Source organism: Mustela nigripes, chromosome 9 (assembly GCF_022355385.1).
Source record: "Mustela nigripes isolate SB6536 chromosome 9, MUSNIG.SB6536, whole genome shotgun sequence".
NCBI lineage: Eukaryota > Metazoa > Chordata > Mammalia > Carnivora > Mustelidae > Mustela > Mustela nigripes.
The window spans coordinates 7656553-7679554 of NC_081565.1; the positions used below are offsets into that span (position 1 = coordinate 7656553).

General features: G+C 49.3%; 1 protein-coding gene and 1 long non-coding RNA gene across 2 annotated transcripts in view; one reads left to right on the forward strand and one right to left on the reverse strand.

The window, feature by feature from the left end:
- Positions 1–10936: 10936 nt before the first annotated feature.
- On the reverse strand, positions 10937–13326 carry LOC132025005 (uncharacterized). Its single transcript, XR_009406381.1, has 3 exons — positions 13272–13326; positions 12923–13162; positions 10937–12038 (listed from the first exon to the last, which is right to left on the reverse strand). It is a non-coding gene; the product is annotated as an uncharacterized LOC132025005 (long non-coding RNA).
- Positions 13327–21456: 8130 nt separating this feature from the next.
- The window catches only part of NIBAN2 (niban apoptosis regulator 2), a 51589-nt gene continuing 50043 nt past the window's right edge, over positions 21457–23002 (forward strand). The window contains exon 1 of the mRNA XM_059410769.1: positions 21457–21683. Coding sequence (XP_059266752.1) covers positions 21629–21683 — 55 coding nt within the window. The 5' untranslated portion in view covers positions 21457–21628. The remainder of the gene's footprint in view (positions 21684–23002) is intronic.

The following is a 23002-nucleotide window of genomic DNA, read 5'->3' on the forward strand; positions in this document are numbered from 1 at the left end:
TGTTCCCTCTCTCACTGTGTCTCTCTCTGTCAAATAAATAAATAAAATCTTAAATGCTCTTACTTATAAAAGACTCAAAGTAAAAGAATCAAGGACTCAACTTGAGAAATTAGGAAAAATGAGTAAAAGGAGAGAGAAAAATAAGATGAAAGTGAACATTAATGAGATGGGAAAAACATACTAAGAGAATAAATAAAATTTGTTTGAAAAGAAAAAAGATCCGTTGGAAGAGACAAATAAAATGAGAGAAATCTTAACTAAAGGTAAGTCTGAAGAAAGCAAGCTCAGCGGGGAGCCTCCTTCTCCCTCTCCTTCTACCTGCTGCTCCCCCTGCTTGTGCTCTCTCTCTCTGTCTCTCTAGCAAATAAATAAAATCTTTTTAAAAAAATCAATGTCAGGCAAGAGAAGGAAAAAGAGACAGAACTGTTCTAGATTCAAAAACCTGGGTGGTTCAGTGGGTTATGCCTCTGTCTTTGACTCAGGTCATGATCTCAGGGTCCTGGGATCAAGTCCTGCATCAGGCTCTCTGCTCAGCGGGGAGCCTGCTTCCTCCCTCTCTCTCTGCCTACCTCTCTGCCTACTTGTGATCTCTGTCTGTCAAATAAATGAATAAAATCTTTAAAAATAAATAAATAAATATTGGGGCACTGGTTGGCTCAGTCAGTTAAGTCAGGTTTCAGCTTGGGTCATGATCTTAGGGGTGTGAGATCAAGCCCCAAGTTGGGCTCTATGCTCAGCATGGAGTCTGCTTCAGATTCCCTCCTTCTCCCTATGCCCCTCCCCCTCCCTAAAATAAATGAATAAATATTTTTAAAAATTTAAAGAAATATGACAACCAAATGCATTGGAAGCTTCTTGATTAGATTCTGGAGTTGAAAAAAAAAAAAAAAAGCAGCTATAAAGACGTTATTGGACCAAGAAATCTGAATACAGACCATCTGCTATTATTGTATCCAGTTCCTGCTGGATGGATAGTGGAATTTTCTTGCTGGGATAATGGGATTTTGTTTACCTAGAAAAATGTCTTAACTCTTAGGAGATATATTTTTTTTTAAAACATGCTAAGGCATAGTGTTTCATGTTCATAGTTGAGCAAAAAAAATTTAAATGTAGGGTGTGTGTGTGTGTGTGTGTGTGTGTGTGTGTAGAAGAGCAGGGCCACTCTGAGTGATGCGGAATAATGGATTTCACACAGTGTGGGTGCTGGGGGGACAGACTGTGCAAGGCCTCTATACCTGTTGGTGGCTGGAGAGATGGCAGTGACGTGCATGAGGGCAAGGACACAGTAGACCCCACATCTGTCTCTCACCCTCTTCAGCCTCAATGACGCAGGTGACCGGCGGGCGAGCTGGTGTCCTTTGCCATGCTGCACACCTACCTGATCCCAGTACTCAGACTAGTCAAAGGAGAAGGCCTGGCAGGAACCAGGGAGGCTACAAGCCCAGAGTGCCCAGAATGGACAAGGTACATTAACAGAGCAGCGACAGCCACGTGCCAGCTCCAGCAAGAGCCTGAGGCCTTCCTGCAAACCTCAGAGCATAAAAAATGGCCGCTCCTTCTAAATCTTGAGCAAATGGATTCTGTGGCCAACCCGACTTGGAACCACACAGGGGAGAGAATTCTAGGAAACCTGGTCCAGCTAAGTTGACACAGAACAAAGTAGAACATGAGTGTGTGTGTGTGTGTGTGTGAGAGAGAGAGTGCGCACAAATGTGACAAAATGTTAACAATTGGTGAATCTAGGTGAAGAGTGCCCAACTTTTCCATAGATTAAAAAATTTTTTAAGAAGATTTTATTTATTTGACAGAGCACAAGCAGGAGGACCTGCAGGCAGAGGGAGAAGCGGGCTCCCTGATAAACAGGGAGCCCAGTGTGGGGCCAATCCCAGGATGATGGGATCATGACTTGAGCCAAAGGCAGATGGCTTCTTTTTTTTTTTTCCCCCAAATGCAGGTGTTTAACCAACTGAGCAACCCAGGAGTCCCGAGAGTTGAAATTTTTAATAAAAATTAGAGGTAGGAAAAGGCACCAGGCCCTGATGGTTTTGCAACAGTTTTATCTAGCCTTTAAAGATCAGATTATTCTTGGGTTCTGGGTCACTCAGTTGGTTAGGCAACTGCCTTTGGCTCAGATCATGATCCTGGAGTCCCCGGATCAAGTCCCGCATCAGGCTCCCAGCTCCATGGGGAGTAGGCTTCTCCCTCTGACCTTCTCCCCTCTCGTGCTCTCTTTCACTATCTCTATCTCAAATAAATAAGTAAAATCTTTAAAGATCAGATTATTCTTAGGTTATATAAACTATTCTAGACCTCAGGGAAAATATGGAGAGTTCATAACCCATTTTACTAACATTACCTTAGTACTAAAACCCCACTAAAAAAAAAAAAAAGAGGGGTACCTGGTTGGCTCAGTCAGTTGGGCATCTGCCGTTGGCTCCGGTCTTGATCTCAGGGTCCTGGGATTGAACCCTGTATCTGGCTCCCTGCTCAGCAGGGAGTCTCCTTCTCCCTCTCCATTTTCCTCTGCCCCTCTCCCCTGCTCCTGCTCTCTCTCTCTCACTTTAAATAAATACAATCTTTAGAAAACAAACAAAAAAAGAAGCAGAAGAAAAGAAAATTGTAGATCATTTCCACTTTGGGGTCCCAACCCCCACCCTCGAGAATAAGAGGTCTCATCACTAGGAACATAGTCCATGTATTACATAAATAAAGAGGAGAAAACACAAATAACTTTCTAAGCAGAAAAACATGTTATTTAAACATTGCCTCAGCTCCTGTACCATGCTGTACACACTGGAAAGGCTATAATGGTCTGTACAGTGAAGCTTCTGCCCTTTGGGAAAATTGTGGGATTCCTGTAGTTGAGAGTTCAATCAACCAGAGAAAGATAAGAGAGAGACCACAACTGGGTTCTACATTGAAAACAATGACATTCCAGGGGCGCCTGGGTGGCTCAGTGGGTTAAGCCGCTGCCTTCGGCTCAGGTCATGATCTCAGGGTCCTGGGATCGAGTCCTGCATCGGGCTCTCTGCTCAGCGGGGAGCCTGCTTCCTCCTCTCTCTCTCTCTCTGCCTGCCTCTCTGCCTACTTGTGATCTCTGTCAAATAAAATAAATAAAATCTTTAAAAAAAAAAAAAAAACAATGACATTCCAAATGGCAAGAAGAGTAAGGGTGAAGGAGAACCCAGGGCTGAGACGTAGGAGCTAGAAATGAAATTTGAGCTCCTAGCCCTTTACACATAGGAAAACGGAGGTCCCCAGAAGTAAGTTCATAGAATGCACATCCAACCAGGTCAGCATGGACTTCAGGCACTGGTTCCACAGATCCAGAAAGCAAAAGCCAAGCAAAGAGTATTTTTCCTTTTACTAAAAAAGTATTTTATTTATTTATTTGACAGAGAGAAAGAGATCACAAGTAGACAGAGGCAGGCAGAGAGAGAGAGAGAAGCAGGCTCCCCGCTGAGCAGAGAGCCCGATGTGGGGCTTGATCCGAGGATCCCGAGATCATGACCCCAGCGGAAGGCAGAGGCTTAACCCACTGAGCCACCCAGGCGCCCCAAAGAGTATTTTTCTAAAACTATGCTGACCCTACCACCTGCAGGTGGATGGGAGGAACAGCAGGGCCCAGAGGGCCAGGAGTAGGGTAGTGGGATTGGTACTTTTCCTCTTGCCTCAGGACCGGGTTTTATTTAAATGTTTGATATTTTGCTCATCATGGAATTTGGGGCATTAATTTTTAATTTAAAATACTTTATTAGGGATGCCTGGGTGGCTCAGTTGGTTAAGCGTCTGGCTCTTTGTTTTGGTTTAGGTCATGATCTCAAGGTAGTGAACTCAAGCCCACATCAGGCCTCTGTGCTCAGCAGGGAGTCTGCTAGAGGACTCTCTCCCTCTCCCTCCCCCCACTTACCTCTCTATCTAAAATAAATAAATATTTCTTTCTTTTTTTTTTTTAAATATTTTATTTATTTATTTGAAAGAGAGAGATCACAAGCAGGCAGAGAGAGAGGGGGAAGCAGGCTCCCCGCTGAGCAGAGAGCCCAATGTGGGGCTCGATCCCAGGACCCTGAGATCATGACCTGAGCTGAAGGCAGAGGCTTAACCCACTGAGCCACCCAGGTGCCCCCAAATCTTTCTTTTTTAAAAGACTTTATTTATTTGACAGAGAGAGAGACAGTGAGAGAGGGAACATAAGCAGTGGGAGAAGGAGAAGTAGGCTTCCTGTCAAGCAGAGAACCCGATGTGGGGCTCAATCCCAGGACCCTGGGCTCATGACCTGAGCTGAAGGAAGCCACTTAATGACTGAGCCACCCAGGCACTCTAAAATAAATAAATCTTAAAATAATGAAATCTTAGGGAAACCTGGGTGGCTCATTGAAGTGACTGCCTTCAGCTTACGTCATGACCCTGGGGTCCTGGGATCCTCTAGCTCCCTGCTCACCAGGGAGCCTGCTTCTCCCACTGCCTGCTCTGCCTGCCACTCCCCTGCTTGGGCTCGCTCTCTCTCTGTCTCTCTGACAAATAAATAAAATATTTTTTAAAAAATAAATAAATAGAAATAAAATCTTTAAAAAATACTTCATTAAACTATTATTTATGTTGATTACTGAGATTTTTGGCATCTCCCCCCCACCCTTAAATTTTTGCACCCTAGAATAATACCTCACTTGTTTCCCATTCCCATTACCTTATACTCCTAAAACCTGGAATCTTTATTCCTGTTCTCATTCCCTCCCCCAACCCAGCACTGGCATCTCATCAAAGATTCTCATTTCTTTTGTAAGAACACAGGTAAAACCCCTCCCACCCTGCTTCTCTTCCTCCCTTCCTTCCTTTTTCTATCCTAGCTTCTCTAAGCCAAATGCTGTGTTAAGTAGACAGAGGGTCTCTGCCCTTAGGCAGTTATCAAGTAAAGAGGCATCCAGAAGGGGCCCCTGGGTGGCTCAGTAGGTTAAGCCTCTGCCTTCGGCTCGGGTCGTGATCCCAGGGTCCTGGATTCAAGCCCCGCATCAGGCTCTCTGCTCGGCTCTCCCTCTCTCTCTGCCTACTTGTGATCTCTGTCTGTCAAATGGATAAATAAAATCTTTAAAAAAAAAAAAAAAAAAAAGAGGCATCCAGAAAATGCAGTGAAGTGTTACAAGAGATTTAAATGGCCAAGAGAAGAAGGATTGCATCTAGGATCACGGGAAGAAGAGTCTAGATGGGTTCCGTCCTATTTCTCATCCAAACCAGCTGCTTCACCTATCTCTGAAGCACAAATAACAAGTTATTAAGCACTTCTATGTGCCCAGCAATAGTCTACAAGCATTAGCTCATCAGATCAAGGGTACCTTGTGGTGAGAGGTACCACTTTTATCTTCATGTTCAATTGAGGAAACCAAGGCTCAGAGATGAATAGTCTTTACTTGAGGTTCCACAACAGGTATGTGGGAGAACACTGATTCCGTCTGAGGTCTGCCTGACTCAGAGCTGATTCTTGTAATCATTATTTGTCGTCCTTGTCATTCAGCAAAATTGGTGCATGCCTGCTATGTGATAGAAACTGTTTTAGGGGTGGGAGATCCAGTATTGAAGAAAACGGTTAAAAATTCCTGCCCCCGTGTGGTGTTCACTCTGATGAGGAGGACGGGCGATAACAGTGTAATAAACAGGATAATTTCACATAATAAAAAGTGTCATGAAAAACCAAAGCAGGGTGGAGGGATAAAGAATCTGTGTTGCCAGGCAGCCTCTCCGAAGTCGGAGCATTTGAGATGAGACTTGAATCTAAGGAATCTACCGTGTGGATATTGGGAGACGGAAACAGGAAGTGCAAAGGTCCTGGGGTCGGGTTAACTTAGGCGCATTTATGAAACAGACCAATTGGTGTGGCTGGAACATAGCAAACAAGGAAGAGCAAGGGAGGCTCTAAGGTGTGGGGCCATGTCACACACTTGGCTGTGATAAAGAGCTTGGATTTTAGTTCCAAGAGCAATGGAAAGCCGTTGGAGGGATTTCAGCAGGAAAGTGATAAGATGTAATTCATGTTTTTGTTATCTTTTTTGTTTATTTGAGAGAGAGAGAGAGCATGAGAGGGGGGTGGGTCAGAGGGAAAAGCAGACTCCCTGCTGAGCAGGGAGCCCCATGCAGGACTCAATCCTGGGACTCCAGGATCATAACCTGAGCCAAAGGCAGTCGATTAACCAACTGAGCCACCTAGGTGCCCCGTAATTCATGGTTTTTAAAGGATCAGTCGCCTGGGGGCCTCAATCATTAAGCATCTGCCTTTGGCTCAGGTGATGATCCCAGGGTCCTGGGATCAAGCCCTGCATTGGGCCCCTTGCTCGGCAGGAAACCTGCTTCTCTCTCTCCCACTCCCCCTGCTCATGTTCCCTCTCTCTCTGTCAAATAAATAAATAAAATTGTTAAAATTAATTAATTAATTAATTAATGTATGTGTGTATGTATTGAATCAACATTAATTCCACCGAAGTTGCTAACTGTATTGTTATGTAGGAGAATATCCCTGAGCTTAGGAAAAACACACTGGAGTGTTTAGGTATAAAGAACCATGATGGGTAGAGTTTATGTTTAAATAATTCAGGACAAGTTCTATACATACACATGCATGTGTGAATGTTATCACAAATAACATACATACATGTGTAATCCCCTGTTATGTGTTTATATCTATACATTCTTACAATATGCATGCAAATGAGTGTGTATATATGGGTGCATATGAAACTATAGTTTTATCTGACAAAGGGTGTACAAGTGTGCCATTTCTACTCTTTTCATTCTTGCAAATTTTCTGAAAGCTTGAAATTATTTCCAAAAAAAAGTTTCAAAAAACTGCTCTAGTCTCCTATATGACGAGTGGACTGGGCATTGGGGTGAGGGGTGGTGGTGACTGAGACGGAAGGTCTGGGGGAGGAGTGGGACCCCTGGACCCCTCCGTGTCCTCCCTTTCCCCAGGCCCCGGAGAAGTGGGATTTCCCTCTACAACCGCGTCCCAGTCACCGCCAGGGGGCAGTAGCGTCCTTCCTGACTGAAGAGGCCGCCTGAAACCTGGGCTGGAACCTGTGTTTCTGGGGACCGCTGCGGAGCTGTTGTTGCCTGGGGTGGCCTCCAAGTCACCGGGACACTGTGCTCCGTGCAGAACAATCTCGTAGGATGGGGATGAAAGGAAATTAAAACCTAAAGCCCTGGAATTCGAAAGTCATGATCCAGCCCTTAACACTCAAGATGGGGGCCAGGCTCCTTAAGGTGGCCTCAAGGTCTCGCTGCTGGCATTCTCCACCTCACCTCAGGGAAGATAGGGGCTCCCTGGAGGTTACCCTCTGCACAGGTGGTGTTTCTGCAGCCTGACCCTCTCGCCTGTGGGCATCTGACACACCCCTCAGGAGTCACTCCAGGACCCTTTCTTTTTTTTTTTTAATAAATTTTTTTTTTCTTTTAAAATTTTATTTATTTACTTGACAGACAGAGATCACAAGTAGGCAGAGAGGCAGGCAGAGAGAGAGGGGGATGCAGGCTCCCTGCTGAGCAGGGAGCCCGATGCAGGGCTCCATCCTAGAACCCTGGATCATGACCTGAGCTGAAGGCAGAGGCTTAATCCACTGAGCCACCCAGGCGCCCCTCCAGGACCCTTTCTTGACCCAAAATATAGGTCAGACCAGCCACCTCTACATCTCCCATCATACTCCTTTCTCCATAAATTACATTAGCCAATATACCTGATTCTTCAGCTCATCTGTGACTCTGAGAGGCAAGGGAGTGCCAGGCATGGGCTCTAAGAATACTTGTTGGATGAATAAAAAGTCAAGTGAGTGAGTGAATCTAATTTGGGAAAAGATAGTATCTCCGTTCATCCACGTAGGGTTTTGAAGTCAGAGACCTGGATTCAAGTACAGACAATGCCACTTATGAGCTGTGTGACCTTGGCAACTGTCTTAACCTCTCTGAGCCTCCGTCTTGTCTTCTAATTATCATGGTTACTATACAGTTTCAGTGATAGGATGCATGTCAGACCCTTAGCTTACAATCTGCACATAGTATATGTTCAATAAAATGAGGATTTGTTTGTGTGTGTGTGTGGTTTAAAAATGTAAGGGTGTGTGTGTGTGTGTGTGTATACAACTGTATCTGCTTGTGTAGGCCGTATAATAAACTGTTTGCTAATGACAGGGAGTGAAATTGGGAGAATAAGGTAAAATTTCTGTTTTGTGCTTTATATACTTCTGTAGTTAAATGTCTTACATTAAGTGTGTTTCATAATCACACAGCCTGTAAATGAAAAATGAAATCCAATATCACAGGAAAGAATGCCCAACATCATTAGTCATAAGGGAAATGCAAAAACCCAAAACCACCATGAGATACCACCACTCACCAGTTGAGAGGCTAAAATCAAAAGGCTTGGGGTGCCTGGTGGCTCAGTCAGTTAAGTGTCTACCTTCAGCTCAGGTCATGATCCCAGAGTCCGGGGAACAAGCCCTGAGTCGGGGGTCCCTGCTCAGTGAAGAGTCTGCTTCTCCCTCTGCCCTCTGCCTCTCCCCCAACTCGTGTTCGCTCATGCACATGGCTTTTCTCTCTCAATATATATAAAATCTTTAAAAAAATAAAATCAAAAGCTTTAACAATACCAAATGTTGGGAGGAAGTTTGAGCAACCGGAACTCTCTTACAGTGCTGGTGGGGGTATGAAATGGGACAACTATTCTGAAAAAAATGTTTGGCAGTTTCTAGTAATAAGCATACTTCCCCTATAACCAGAAATTCCACTCTTAGCTATGACTCAGGCACCAGGAAGAAAGAGAATGTGAGTCTGCGGAAAGACTATACATAAACGTTTCTAACATCTTTATTTATGATAGCCAAAACCTGGGTGTAGCCCAAATGTCCATCAACAGGAGCATGTGATAAACACTTTATGGCGTGTCCACACAGCGGGATACTACACAGCAGAAAACGGGGATGAACGGCAGCTATAGGGGACAATACGGGGTAATCTCAGAAACGTGATGTTAAACCAAAGAAACCAGGCACAAAAGAAAATGTACCGCATTGCTGTTTAATTCCATTTCTATGAAACTCTAGGACAAACAAAATGGATCTATGGTGGAAGTCAGAACAGCGATCACCTTTGGGGGAGTATGGCCCGACATTAAGAGAACTTCTGGGGTGCTGCAAATGTTTCGTATCTTGATGTGGGTGATAGTTACACACACGCCTATGTAGATAAAACTCATCAAGCAAGGGCACTGGGATGGCTCAGTCGGTTAAACACCTGCCTCTTGATTTTGGCACTGGCCGGGACCTTGGGGTCCTGGGATCGAGCCCCGCTGTGGGCCCCACGCTCAGTGGGGAGCTTGCTTGAGAGTCTCTCCTTCTCCCTCTGCCCCTCCCCTCTGCTCACCCACATTCTCTCTTTCTCTCTCTCCTCTCTTTCTCTCAAATAAATAAATGAATCTTAAAAAAAAAAAAAAAAACAACTCAGCAAGCCATGCATGCTTGCGCACAGCAGCTTTGCTTAGACGTTAAAGCTAAAACAACTCAGACGGTCACGAAGACAGATGTGACGAGCGTGAATGGATGGAGACAGTGTGGTACAATTGCACTGCATAGACTAAGGCAGCAATAAAAAGCAGGAAGCTACTAATACAATCTCAAATTTATGATACTGAGTTTTAAGGGGTGCTGGTGGAGCATGTGACTCTTGATCTCAAGGTTATGAGTTCGAGCCCCACGTTGGTTGTGGAGATTCCTTAAAAAGAAAATCTTTTAGGGGTGCCTGGGTGGCTCAGTTTTTAAGCATCTGCCTTCAGCTCAGGTCATGATTCCAGGGTCCTGGGATAGAGCCCCACATGGGCCTCCCTGCTTTGCAGGAAGCCTGCTTCTCCCTCTCCCACTCCCCCTGCTTGTGTTCCCTCTCTCGCTGTGTCTCTTTCTGTCAAATAAATAAATAAGATCTTTTAAAAAATTTTTAAATAAAATCTTTAAAATTATGATATGGGTTAAAAAAAGTCAGACAAGGGGCGCCTGGGTGGCTCAGTGGGTTAAAGCCTCTGCCTTCAGCTCAGGTCATGATCCCAGATCGAGCTCCGAATCAGGCTCTCTGCTCAGCAGGGAGCCTGCTTCCTCCTCTCTCTCTCTCTCTCTGCCTGCCTCTCTGCCTAATTGTGATCTCTGTCAAATAAATAAATAAAATCTTTAAAAAAAAAAAGTGAGACAGACAAAAAAAGAATAGTGTATGATTCCATTTATATAAAATTCTAGAAAATGTAAACTCCTCTATAGCGATGGGAATCAAATCAGTGGCTGCCTCCAAATGAGGTGGGTGGGAGAAAGGAAGGAGAATTACAAAGGGCCAGGAGGAAACCCTGGGGGATTATGGGTTTGTTTCTTACCTTTATTGTGGTGCTGGTTCTACAGACTTATTCATGTGCCCCAAATCATCAAATCGACACCTTATTTATTTTTATTTTTTATACCATTTTTTTTTTTAAAGATTTTTATTTATTTATTTATTTGACAGAAAGAGATCACAAGTAGGCAGAGAGGCAGGCAGAGAGAGAGAGAGGAGGAAGCAGGCTCCCTGCTGAGCAGAGAGCCCGATTCGGGACTCGATCCCAGGACCCTGAGATCATGACCTGAGCCGAAGGCAGCGGCTTAACCCACTGAGCCACCCAGGCGCCCTTTTTTATACCATTTTTTAAAAAAGATTTTATTCATTTGAGAGAGAGAGAACATGAGCAGAGGCAGAGACAGAGGGAGAAGGGAGAAGCAGGCTCCTCTATGGAGCAGGGAGCCCAATGCAGGGCTTGATCCCAGGACCCTGATATCATGATCTGATACGAAGGCAGACGCTTAACAGACTGAGCCACCCAGGTGCCCCAAATCTACACCTTATTTATTTTTTTAAAGATTTTATTTATTTATTTGACAGACAGAGATCACAAGTAGGCAGAAAGGCAGGCAGAGAGAGGGGGAGGGAGGCCCCCCCTACTGAGCAGAGAGCCCTATCCGGGGTTCGATCCCAGATCCCTGGGATCATGACCTGAGCCAAAGGCAGAGGCTTAAACCCGCTGAGCCACTCAGGCACCCCACAAATCTACACTTTAAATTTGTGCAGTTTACTATATGTCAATTATACTTCAATAAAGCAGCAAAAGCATTGTTTTGCAAAAGCATTAAAAAAAACCTCATTGTGCATTTGATATATGTAAATTAGGCTTCAACAAATAAAAGAAAGAAACTGTTTTCCTGACCCTGTTACCCGGCTCAGTACTTCCAGCCTCTTCCCCTGTGCCCCACAGGGTCCTTTCTTCTCACCTGGGGCATCCCTAAGAGAAAGTCTACCAATCAGCGCTCTGCAGCTCAGCAGGCACACCTGCGACCCACGGCTTCTTTACAACAACCCTATTCCAGCTCTTACAGCCCAGCTCAAGCACCTGTCCTCCTAGAAAGCCACCTTGCTTCCTGCTACACCTTCCCAGCTCTGGGATCCCGGGATCCTTGGCTCAAACCTCTATCCCAGCATCTTCCACTATCCGTATAGACCCACCTGTCTTCCACACTCGATGCTGACAGTTGTCATGAGAACAGCTACTGTTTAATGGCCCGGGGCCAAGAGCTGGTCAATTTCATTGCCTCTCTACTTCACCTAGGAGGATGGGGATTATTAGCTCTCTTTTGCAAAAGCTCAGACCCAGGATGGGGACTGCCAGTGGGACCTAGTCCCCAGGGCCATAGGAAGATTAAGGAACTTTCAAACGCCACTCCTGCTCGCCTTGAGGGCAACCGGGGCCTTTTCTGGTGGGCAGAGAGGTATGATTTAGCCGCTTTGGAGCTCTTCAGAGTTGCAGGAAGATATCTTACAGGTAGAAAGGTAAAAGGAATTTTAGGTAAAAGGAATTGCCTTCAAGTTTCCAGGGCAGGAAGACGTGGAGAAAGCAGACAGCGTGGGTAGAGGACAGGCTCGAGAAAGGTTTCTGCTCCGGGTTTTTATTCTTTTTAAACAGCTCCACATCTGCAGACTGGGCCCTTGGCACAGAGCTGGAGAGGGAAGATGCCTGATTAGCAGGTTCAGAGACCTTGGTTCTGGATTTGCCAGTAACTAGTTGGGGAGCCATGAAAACGTCAGTGTGTCCATTTCCTGTCTGTCCTGTATGGGTTTAGGGCTTTGCAGTGAAGAAAACCCAGGGCTGAAAAACTGGCTTCCTGACTTCCCACACGTGTGACTGACCTCACCTCTCTGAGCTTGTGTTTCCTTATCTGCAAAATGGGATAATAATAGTGCGACCCTCTTGGGACCATTAGGAAGATAACACATCCAAGGGCCTGGCTGTGTGCCCAGCACGTGCCATGCCCATGTCCTTACCATCTTATGCCTAGATGATGGATAAGAACATTAGCTGCGTATCTCAGAACCACTTCGAACATTAGAGAGATATCTGCAGTAGGCACAATCCTCTCCACAAGGGAACGGGGCAGCAGAGGGGTCTCAGCCCTGGGTTTTGGGGTGCAGGGCGGGTTCTGCTGGGTAGAACTGGCCAGCTCAGCAGAATGCATAGCATCCCTGACTTTCAGGCACCAGATGCCAGCAGCATCCTCTCCCCCACCCCACAGACAGCCCGCATGGTGATAATTAAGAACAGCCCCCTATGCACATTTCCAAATGCCCCCCTGGAAGGAAGTACCAGCCCTGCAACTGCCTCCTTGCTTGGGGCTCCCTGCCCACATGTGCAGGTCAAACCTTCTCTGAGGGCGTCTGGTGGGCTGGGTGACAGGAGTTGATCCAGACCCTGCTGCACTTGCTAAGCCAGCTGGGGCCCTGGGGTGAGACTGTCCCAGACTGTTGTCACTGACTTGGCCACTTTTCATGGAGGTACCATATAGGGGGTACCGTCCTTGCAAGTTCCCTGCTCCTGGGACCCTACCTGGTCCTCGTGGTCCTCACACAGTGGCCCGTGCCCACCCTGATGCCCAGCTGTGGACTCTCCCCACGGCATCGCTCTCCTTCCTCTTGGGGCTCCCCCCCTTCCTCTTGGGGCTCTTCTTTGTTCCTTCCCGTGCCATGGCTTCTGTCCTCCCGGTGGGACGCACCCCCAAGGGTGTGGGAACCAGGTCTCCGTCACCCTGGGACACGCAGGCACTCCGAATCCAGAATTGTTCTCATTCTGTTCAGAAGGACCAGAGGACAGAAAGCAGTAAGACTTAAGGGAGAGAGGAAGAAGGGCCGGCTGCGGTGGACGTGGCTCCACCTCCGGAGGCCCGGCCCAGCCTTACCGCAGGCTTAGTCACACGGAGAGCTGGGTAGAGCCAGCCAGCGCTGCCATCCGGGCCAGAGTCTGAGTCACCAGCTGGTGAGGGGCAGCTGCAGCCCAGCGGGAAACCACGCCTGGCATGGAAGTGGCACACGCGGGTTGGTGAGGCCCGAAACCCCTCCTGGCGGGCCCTGGAGGAACTAGGAGTGACTAGCAACACTGGCTGGGTGAAAACATCTCTTCGGGACTTGCCAGGAAGGCAGGAACCCAGCGAGGCTTGAGGTTTCTGCTTTTGCAGGGGGGCGGGGGCGGGGGTGGTCTCGCACTCTGGAGGGTGGGGTGAGGTGAGAGGGAAGGCTTGTGTGTAAATCACCACGATGCGCAGGGTTCTTGACAAGGGACTTATGTACGACAGGCCCAAGGCCAGGCCCAGGGGAACGAGGGCCTGCTACAATCATTTCAACCGGACGACTTGTCACCATGTATCAAAACCTCCAAAGACGCTTTATACCAGCCATTCTACTTCTAGAAACGGATCCTTGTAAAATAATTGAGAATATAAGCGTCCGGTCCCAGGCAAAGAGTTTAACGGATCAGTCACACAATGGAATATAACACAGCCGTGAAAAAAGAATCAGTAAAAGTAAAAATTCATGGAAAGATATTCATAGCCTATTGCTAAGTGAGAATTGAAAATGGGTGAGCAGACAGCGGGCATAGCGGAGAACTCCCTCTTGTGTTTGAAAACTAGATGATCACACGAGTTTGGGTCTGGGAGAATGGGGTGTGTGGCAGTAGGTTGCGAGGCTCTGTGGACGGCTCTTACCTTCACCTCTTCCTTGCCGTGTGACCTTGGATGGGTCACTAACCTCATTGAGCCTCAGTTTTCTCTCCTGTACTATGAATGTCCCTGCAAAGGGCCTCTTTCACAGGGCTCTGGTGAAGATGGATTAAGGCAGAGGATGTAAAGCCCATAGCTGAGAACGGCAACATTGTTTCTATTTTTTTCTCCCTACCTGTTTGCTGGTACCATGATACTCCCTCATCTGACTTTGGTGCTGTCGGGCCAATGTGGAATCACGACCTGGGGAGGTGGTGATCATCCCTTTCCTGGAGGTATGCAAGCAGAGTCTCTGAAAGGCAGGGACCCTGTAGAACAGACTTTGTTGTCAGATGGGGAGTGAGGTAGGTATGGCCACCACAGGCATGAGCATTGGCAGGTCTAGTCCCAGGGATCAGGTGGGTGTCCCGAGCACATTCCTCTCCGGTGCCCCGGGGGGAGCGTTCTGCACATCACTCAAGCTCCCGAGATGTTGACGCTAGGGATGTCCTATTGAATGAAGACAATCCTGTCATCAGAGAGGAAGATCTATTTCAACAGATAACTGCAGGCAAAATACAGTAATAACGCACGTGCGGGTTGCGATGAAGGGGGGAAGGGGTGGGCAGAAAAGGCCTCTCTGACAAAAGGTCACTTTAGCCGAGTTCTGGAGGATGGACAGTGCTGGGTGGGTCAAAATCGGGAAAGGGAACCAGCATGTGTAAGCTCGCACGTAGAGGGAGCATGGCTAGTTTGAGGGTAGGAAAGGTCAGTGTGGCTAAAGGGGCTGGGGAAGAGGGACAGAGGGACAGAGAGGAGGCTGGCAGGAGCCTTCAATGCCATGTTTGGGATCTGGGTCTGACTTTGTCCTGAGGACAGTGAGAGCCACAGAAGGCTTGAAGCAGGAGAATGACACGGTCGTATAGAACGACCCAGCTGGCTGTTCAGTGGAGAATAAATGGGAGATAGGAGGTAGGATGTCACTGAAGAACCCTTCACCAAGGCCACCAAGGCGGGGGGCATGGGAAGGCAGTAAGGGGCCTGGAGTTGAGTGTGGTGGTGGAGCTGGCCGCAAGAGGAGCAACAGGGGGGCTGGGCAGCCCGAGCCCAGGTGACAGGTGGAATGGCACTGAGCTGTGTCTCCTTCCGCTACCCTACCCTACGGTTAATAAAGAGGGGAGGTCTAGGCTGGGTGCCAGGGTCCTTCTGCACCAGGGGCCAAGCCAACCAGGCAAACAGCTGGGGACACATGATATTCCTTAAAAACAAAATCCTGATTCATTCACATTCCCCGTTGTTTACCCAAGGTGTTTGTTTTTTTTTCCCTCCTGGGCTATTTCAGGTCTGACAGGTTTGTGGGGAGAGCAGAGCGGGGACTCAGAGCCAGCTGGGAGAGAGAAGGACCAGTGCGACAAGGAAGGGCCCCTCCTTCTCACAAAGCCAGGAAGGGTCCTGGCCTGGGCCTTTACTGGTTGTTCTGGGGCAAATTCCTTCCCTTCTTCTGAGCTACTGTCCAACCTCGGGACCCTTCTGGGTCCCCCCTTTCAAAGTAAAGTATTATTAGTCTTTACTTTTGGGTCCCAGTTTCTAAATGTGCTTTAGGGTGGGGTGGGGCAGGGCGGGGCACCCCTGCAGGGAGACAGTCTGGCAGAAGCCACTTCCTGACAAAGGGTGGTGAATCAGGGGCTGTAGATGGCATTCTCCGCCTGGGAGGGGGCAGGCCCAGCAAGTGGGCATGGGGAGACTACCCTCTTTGCTCCAGATCTGGGCCATTCCTCTTCTTTGTCCACATGCCTGGTGTCTTCCACTGGGCTGTAGGGCCTGGGCCAAGGGAAGGGTGTGGGGGAGCTGGTGAATAGATACATATCTAGAGCCCTAGAAAAAGAGCAGAGACAACCTCCACCGCACACACCCCCCTCCGGCCACACAACATGGCAGTGTTGAGTTCCTTTTTGATTTTTTTAAGATTTTATTTATTTCTTAGAGAAAGAGAGAAATTACAAGCAGGGCAGTGGCAGGGGGGTGTGGGTAGGGTATGGATGGGCAAAGGGGCAGGAGAAGCAGACTCCCCACTAAGCAGGGAACCCGAATAGGGCTTGATCCCTGTTCTCATGACCTGAGCAGAAAGTAGACACTTAACCAACTAAGCCACCCAGGCGCCCTGAGAAATTCTTCCTTATAGAAAGAGCTCTTAAAAACCAACAAGAAAAAAATATATTCTCACACAAAAGCAGGCAGAAGATATGAATAGTAAAAACCCACAAAGAGCCAAGAAATGTACGCAAACATGCTTTAATTTATTCAAAACTAAAAACTGAACAGTAAAACAGCCTCAAGTGTAGGGGTAGGGGTTCCCAGCTTTTCAGAGTTGAGAAATTCTCCTGATGTCTAATTTCCTGAAATTCTTTCCTCTTCCTCATATAGTACTGATGACTATATTCATTTTTCTTTCCTTTAAAAAAATAAGTCATTCTTCCTCCACCCAAAGATCACAACTGGTCTGATTATCAACATAAAGTAGTAAAGAGCTGAGAACTTTTTTTTTTAAGATTTACTTTTTTATGGGGCGCCTGGGTGGCTCAATTCGTTGGGCCACATTCTTCAGCTTGGGTCATGATCCCAGAGTCCTGGGATTGAGTCTTGCATCAGGCTCCTGGCTCCGAGGGGAGCCTGTTTCTCCCTCTGACCTTCTCCTCTCTCATGCTCTCTCTCAAATAAATAAAAGCTCTAAAAAAAAAAATTTACTTTTTTATTGGAGAGAGAGCAAGAGTGCGGAGGGAGGGGCAGAGGGAGAGAGAGAATCTCAGGCATGTGGAGCTGGACATGGGGCTTGATCCCACGACCCTGAGATCACGATCTGAGCTGAAAGCAAGAGTCAAACATTTAATGGACTGAGCCACTCAGGCGCCCCAAGAGCTGAGAACTTTTTTTTTTTTCTTTAAGGATTTATTTCTTTATTTATTTATTTATTTATTTTTTTAAAGATTTTATTTATTTATTTGACAGAGAGAAATCACAAGTAGATGGAGAGGCAGGCAGAGAGAGAGAGAGAGGGAAGCAGGCTCCCTGCTGAGCAGAGAGCCCGATGCGGGACTCGATCCCAGGACCCTGAGATCATGACCTGAGCCGAAGGCAGAGGCTTAACCCACTGAGCCACCCAGGCGCCCCTAAGGATTTATTTATTAGAGAGTGTGTCTGTGCACGAGCAAGAGGAGGAGGAGAGGGGGGCGGGGAACAGATTCCCCCTGAGCAGGGAGCCCCACTTGGGGCTCCATCTAAGGACCCTGAGATCATGACCCAAGCTGAAACCTAGAGTTAGTTGCTTAACCGACTGAGCCACTCAGGCTCCCAGAGAGCTGAGAACTTTTAAAGGAGTTTACAATTGTCTCAGAATAAAGTAAAAAAAACCCTGTGTTCCGGACACTCAAGGAGCCTCCCAACCCATCCCACCTGTCCATGGCAAGGACCCTTCTCTCCTCTTCCCTTGGAATAGCCTCCGGGCCGGTAAGGACCCATCTCCCTTGCTTTTGCTCATACTGACACCTTTACCTGGGGTGCCCTCTCTAGCCCTAACTATCCAGCCTTTGAGTAAGGGTTGCTATGCGCATCTGACTGAACATTATCTTTTGAAAATCCTTACAATTAGTAATTCTTCCAATAAAGAAGTCGTGAGGGCTGTCGGATGAGGTAGGGAATGCCGCTGGCGTGATACCTGGCAGGGGGCACGAGGTCCGTGAATGCTGGCTATCCGTGGATCATAATTGAATAGGCTTCCTCTCACCAATCGGGTCTCCAACTGTCATCTCCCAGACTGTCTTCCTAGGTGGCACCCCTACTCCTGTCACTTTAATCCTTCATCCCATTTTATCTTTTTTTTTTTTTTTTAAGATTTTTATTTATTTATTTGACAGACAGATCACAAGTAGGTAGAGAGGCAGGCAGAGAGAGAGGGGGAAGCATGCTGCCTTCTGAGCAGAAAGCCTGATTCGGGGCTTGATCCCAGGACCACGAGATTATGACCTGAGCCTAAGGCAGAGGCTTTAACCCACTGAGCCACCCAGGTGCCCTCATCCTGTTTTATCTTAATGCTTATCCTTTCTGAATCATCTTGTTTACGTACTGCCTTTCTCCCTCCAGCATGAGAACATATCTCCTGCAAGGGCAGGAATCTTGACCACCAGGGACACTGATATAGCCCCAACACCTACAATAGCACCTGACACACAGCCGGAGCTCCATGCATTCATTTATCGTTTTAAAATCAACTTTACTGGGGTGCCTGGGTGGCTCATTAGGTCCAGCGTCTGCCTTCAGCTTGGGTCATGATCCTGAGTCAGACTCCCTGCAAGGAGTCTGACTCTACCCTCTCCCTCTGCCCACCCCCTACTAAATAAATAAAATCTTAAAAAAAAAAAAATCAAATTTACTAAAGTATAATTTACATGTAACAAAATGCATCCATTTAAAGTTTTATAGTTCAGTGAGTTTTTTGTTTTTGTTTTGTTCTGTGTTTAAGTTTATTGAATCCAGCTGATTTTTTAAAATAAGCTCTATGCCCATCGTGGGGCTTGAACTCCGGACCCCAAGATTAAGAGTTACACACGCTACCAACTGAGTCAGCCAGGCACCCCTAGTTTGGTGAGTTTTTACAAACAGGTACTCCTACATTGAAGGCATAGACCATTTCCAACCTCCCTCAAAGTTCCCGTCTGGCTTTATTATTTTGCCATCAATTCCCCTCCACTCCACCCCTAGATAAAATGTGTGTGTGTGTGTGTGTGTGTGTGTGTGAACTGAATGAATTTTTTTTTTTAAGATTTTATTTATTTATTTGACAGAGAAAGACACAGAGAGAGAGGGAACACAAGCAGGGGGAGTGGGAGAGGGAGAAGCAGGCTTCCTGCTGAGCAGGGAGGCTGATGTGGGCTCCATCCCAGGATCCCGGGATCATGACCTGAGCCAAAGGCAGACACTTTACAACTGAGCCCCCCAGGTGCCCCTGAACTGAATGAATTTTGAACTGGGACTGGTCCCAAGGTTTGGGGAAAGCTATTCACGTATGCACACAACATTTTGTAGTTTAAATGTCTTTCTACTTTCATGGTCTCATTTGCTTTTCACATATGAGGCCGTGGATGCTCAGAGGCACTAGGTGACATATGACGGGGGAGGGGGGGTCTCCAAAGCCAAGAAGAGGGGGAGGGGGCGGCTGCTGGGCTAGGGGCCTGGCATTCTGGGCCGTTTGTGGGTACTCCAGGCTGACAGGCCCGGGGGGTCCCATAAAGACAGGCAAAGGCTGCTTGGGCCCCACCTCTGGCCCAGGCATCCAGTCTGACTGGGGAGGTGCCCTGGGGTGTCCAGATGCCAGCTGGCACCTCTTATCTCCTCAGGGCAAGCAAGCCTTCCCAGTCCCTATAGTTCGGGCTGTGGGGAGAATGAAACAAGGCTAGTACCCTCTCTTGCTTCTGATTACTTCTGTCTGGTTGCTCAGAGAGAAGAGACAGACACTGGCTATCAGGAGACTTGACTTCTGGCGGGGTTCTGCCTCTGCCTTGCTGTGTGACACTGGCTAGTCACTTTCCTTCTCCGGGCTTCAGCCTCCAACTTGACTTCAACTGCATCTGATGACTAGTGCCTGAATCCGTTCTGCCCTTCAAAGACTGGCCTCTGCCCGTGCTCCCTCCACTCCCCGGATTGCTGTTCTCCAATGTTTGTTGTCAAAATTCTCGTTTTTCTACTTGTAGTTCAGGTGCTAGTCCCTCTGTGATTGTCCTCAAAATGGAATGTTCTGCTCCTTCCTCAAGTTTCTATAAGCTCTCAAGGGCAGGGACTATGATGAACAATGAGAGAATGGTGGGTTCTATGTACTGAGATGACCAATCCTGTGCCAGTCACTTTGTTATGTGCTTTAATCCTCACAACAAAGTGTCATTATTTTCACTTGACAGATAAGGAAACTGGGGTTCATAATAATGCCACTTGTCCTGGGTCACAGAGCGGGTAAGACAGCTTGGGCAACTTCTCTTCCCCCAACCCTGGCATTTTTTTTTTTTTTTTTTTAAAGTGCTGTACACCCCAGGTGGGGTTTAAACTCATAACTCAGAGATTCAGAGTCCTCTGCTCCTGGGACTGAGCCAGCCAGCAAGCCATTCCCCCCACTCCTCCTCCGCTCCACGCCTGCCCCCCCTCATCCCAACCCTGCATCTTGCAGAGGGCCTAACAAACAGGTATTTTTCACTTGTATGATGAATGACCGGTAAGCCAGCCACTGGGGGCATGAATGAGTGCCAATGTCACATTAATCAACTTCAAGCCTACATTTGGTGGTGCGGACTGGACTGAAGTATCTGTGCTCAGTAATGTTAACTTTTATTACCACCATTCTTTGCCTTTGTCACACCTACAGTAAGAACTGCCCAATCACAGTGTGGGATAAATGGGTGGCGAGTACTCAGTCCCCAGGGTAAGCAAGCAGAAACTGCATGACCTTTGGGATGCAGGAAGGGGAAGTCTGAGCATCCGCGGCCAAGGAAGGCCTCTGCCACCCCAATTCACGATTTTGGGGATCCCTGATATGAACCTGTTTCCCCTCCTGGCTTGGGTGGTGTCCAGGGTAGGAATGGAACACATTCCTGTGGTACCCTGGACCCACCCATGCCCAGCCCCGCAGGCCCGACTGATATCCGTGCATGCAGGTCCGTGGGATTTGAATCTTTTACAAACTGGAAAGTTCTATTGTTTTTTCCATTCCTGACCTGCCCTGTCCCACAAGCCACCTCCCCAAGTAAAATACCCATATGCTGAGCCTGAGGAATGTCCGCCTGGCACTGGCACCGGGGGTGACTCCTGGGCCCCTCGCCCTCCCTGCCACCTCCCCTTTCCCTGCACTACTGCGCAAGACAGGCGGGCACACCTTCTGGGGCAGGTCGGATCAAGGCCAGCAACTTCCTGAGAGCCGGAGGCGGCGGGCGGGGGCGGGAGGAGTGGGGTGCGAACGCCAAGTTCCCGCACCTTGGCCTTGGAGTCCCCTACCCGTTCCCCACGACCTGCTCGGCGTGATTCTCTTCCCGCGCGGCTAGGGGTGGAGGTGACCCCAGGCTGGAGCCCCCCAGGGCGCTCCCCGCTCTTTTGATTCCCCCATCAGCCCCATCTCTTTCTTCGGCTCGGTCTGGGTCCGGCGCGCGCCTCGGGGCGTCCCTCCTCGCTCTCCCTCTCTCCGACTGGTCTTTGTCCGGGTCTTGCCCGCAGTCCCGGCCTTCCCCGATCCCCCGCCCGCAGCCCTCCCGTCTGCGGCGGCGGCGGGGGCGGGGCTCAGCTCGGGGGGCGGGGCCGGGCGGGGCGGGGCGCGGCGCGGCGGGGTTGCTGCGCGGAGGGCTGGGCGCTGGGCGGAGGCGGCGGGCCGGACCGACGCGGCGGGGCTGGAGCGCGGGCAGAGCAGAGGCCGCAGAGAGGGACGGCGGGAGCGGGCCGGGCCGGGCTGCATGGCGCCAGCGACGTCCTCCTGAGCGGCGCGGGCAGCGACGGGCGGCGGGCGGATCGGGCCGCGGCTCTTCCTCGCCATGGGGGACGTGCTGTCCACGCACCTGGACGACGCCCGGCGCCAGCACATCGCAGGTGAGTCCCGCGCGGTGCAGGGCGCTGGGGGGTCCCGCGGGGAGCCCCCGGGCCACGCCCCCAACCCGGTCGGCCGGCGGCGCAGGCGCCGGGACTCGGGACAATCAGGCCCCGGGCAAGGCGGGAGTGGCTGGGGACCAAGTCCTGCCTCCGAGCTTGTTCCCTCCACGTTTGGGCGCTCCTTCCTGCCCCCTTTGAACTCGCCCTTCCCCCTCCTGAGGGAAGTCGAACCTCCCCGTCCTCTACTGGAACCCCCTCCGAGCCCGTCCCTTCGAATCCCCAGCGCACGACCCTGAGGGAGCTATGGCCCACACGGTCAGCGGTCAGCGTGTCCTGATCTTCTACCCTCACTGTCCGGGTCCCCACCTCGTCCTGGCCCCAGCCCTAGTACACGTGGCTGAGGCTTCTAGGGACAGGCCCATCCATGCCTGGGCTGAGCCTGTGGGGTGCACAGGAGGGGTCGGTCAGAACCCCTGCCCTTTGACTCCGGCTCAAGCAGGATTCTCCTGCCCGGCAGGCGTGTCCAGGGCCAGAGCCCGGCCTCCTCAGCCCCCTCCTTCAGCCAACCCTGCTCCCAGCCTGTCACCGCACTGTGGCTACTTCTCAGAAGGGCGAGGGACCCCAGGCTTCCTGGGGAAGCCCCAGGGTAGCAGCAGGGTCTGGGGTTCCTCCTCCCCCTACCCTGGAGAATGGAGAGGTGGGGTGAGAATCTCAGACTGCCTGGGAAACTTCGGTTTTGTGGTTCACCTCTCCCGCCCTGGGTGAGGCCGCCTGGGTGGAATCCCAGCATCTGTTTCCCAGCCGTTAGGTCGTAGGGAAGTCTCTTAATGGCCTGGCACCTCAGTTTTCTCCTCTCTGAAATGGGGTGAATAATTTCTTATTAATATGTTGTTGAGAGACTCTATTTCATGTAGCTTGCTTAGCGCAGGGCCCCGCACGGAGGAGGCACCCATGCCCGGGGTGCTGTTCTGCGTGGGGTGTGGGGTGGGTGCAGCTGATGGAAGGAGTTATCTGTTCCCTGCGTTGAATTCTCCACTCCCTGTCCAGTGAAGCCGGAGCGCTGTGTCTACCTCCATGTGTCTTGATGTGTCCTGCGGTCCTGTAGTGTTTCAGCAGCTGCATTCTCCCTACTTGTACTCCTTGAGAAGAGGGACCAGGTGTCCCTTAACTCTGTGTCTCTAGGACCCCATGGTTGAGGACAAAGAGGGTTCTGGGAAAGGGTTGTCTAGTGACTGTGGCACTGGGCTTGGAGTTCCCCCTTTGGGCCAGGTCTGGGCCCCGGGCACAGGGGTGAGCGTGAGGTAGAAATGAGTCAGACC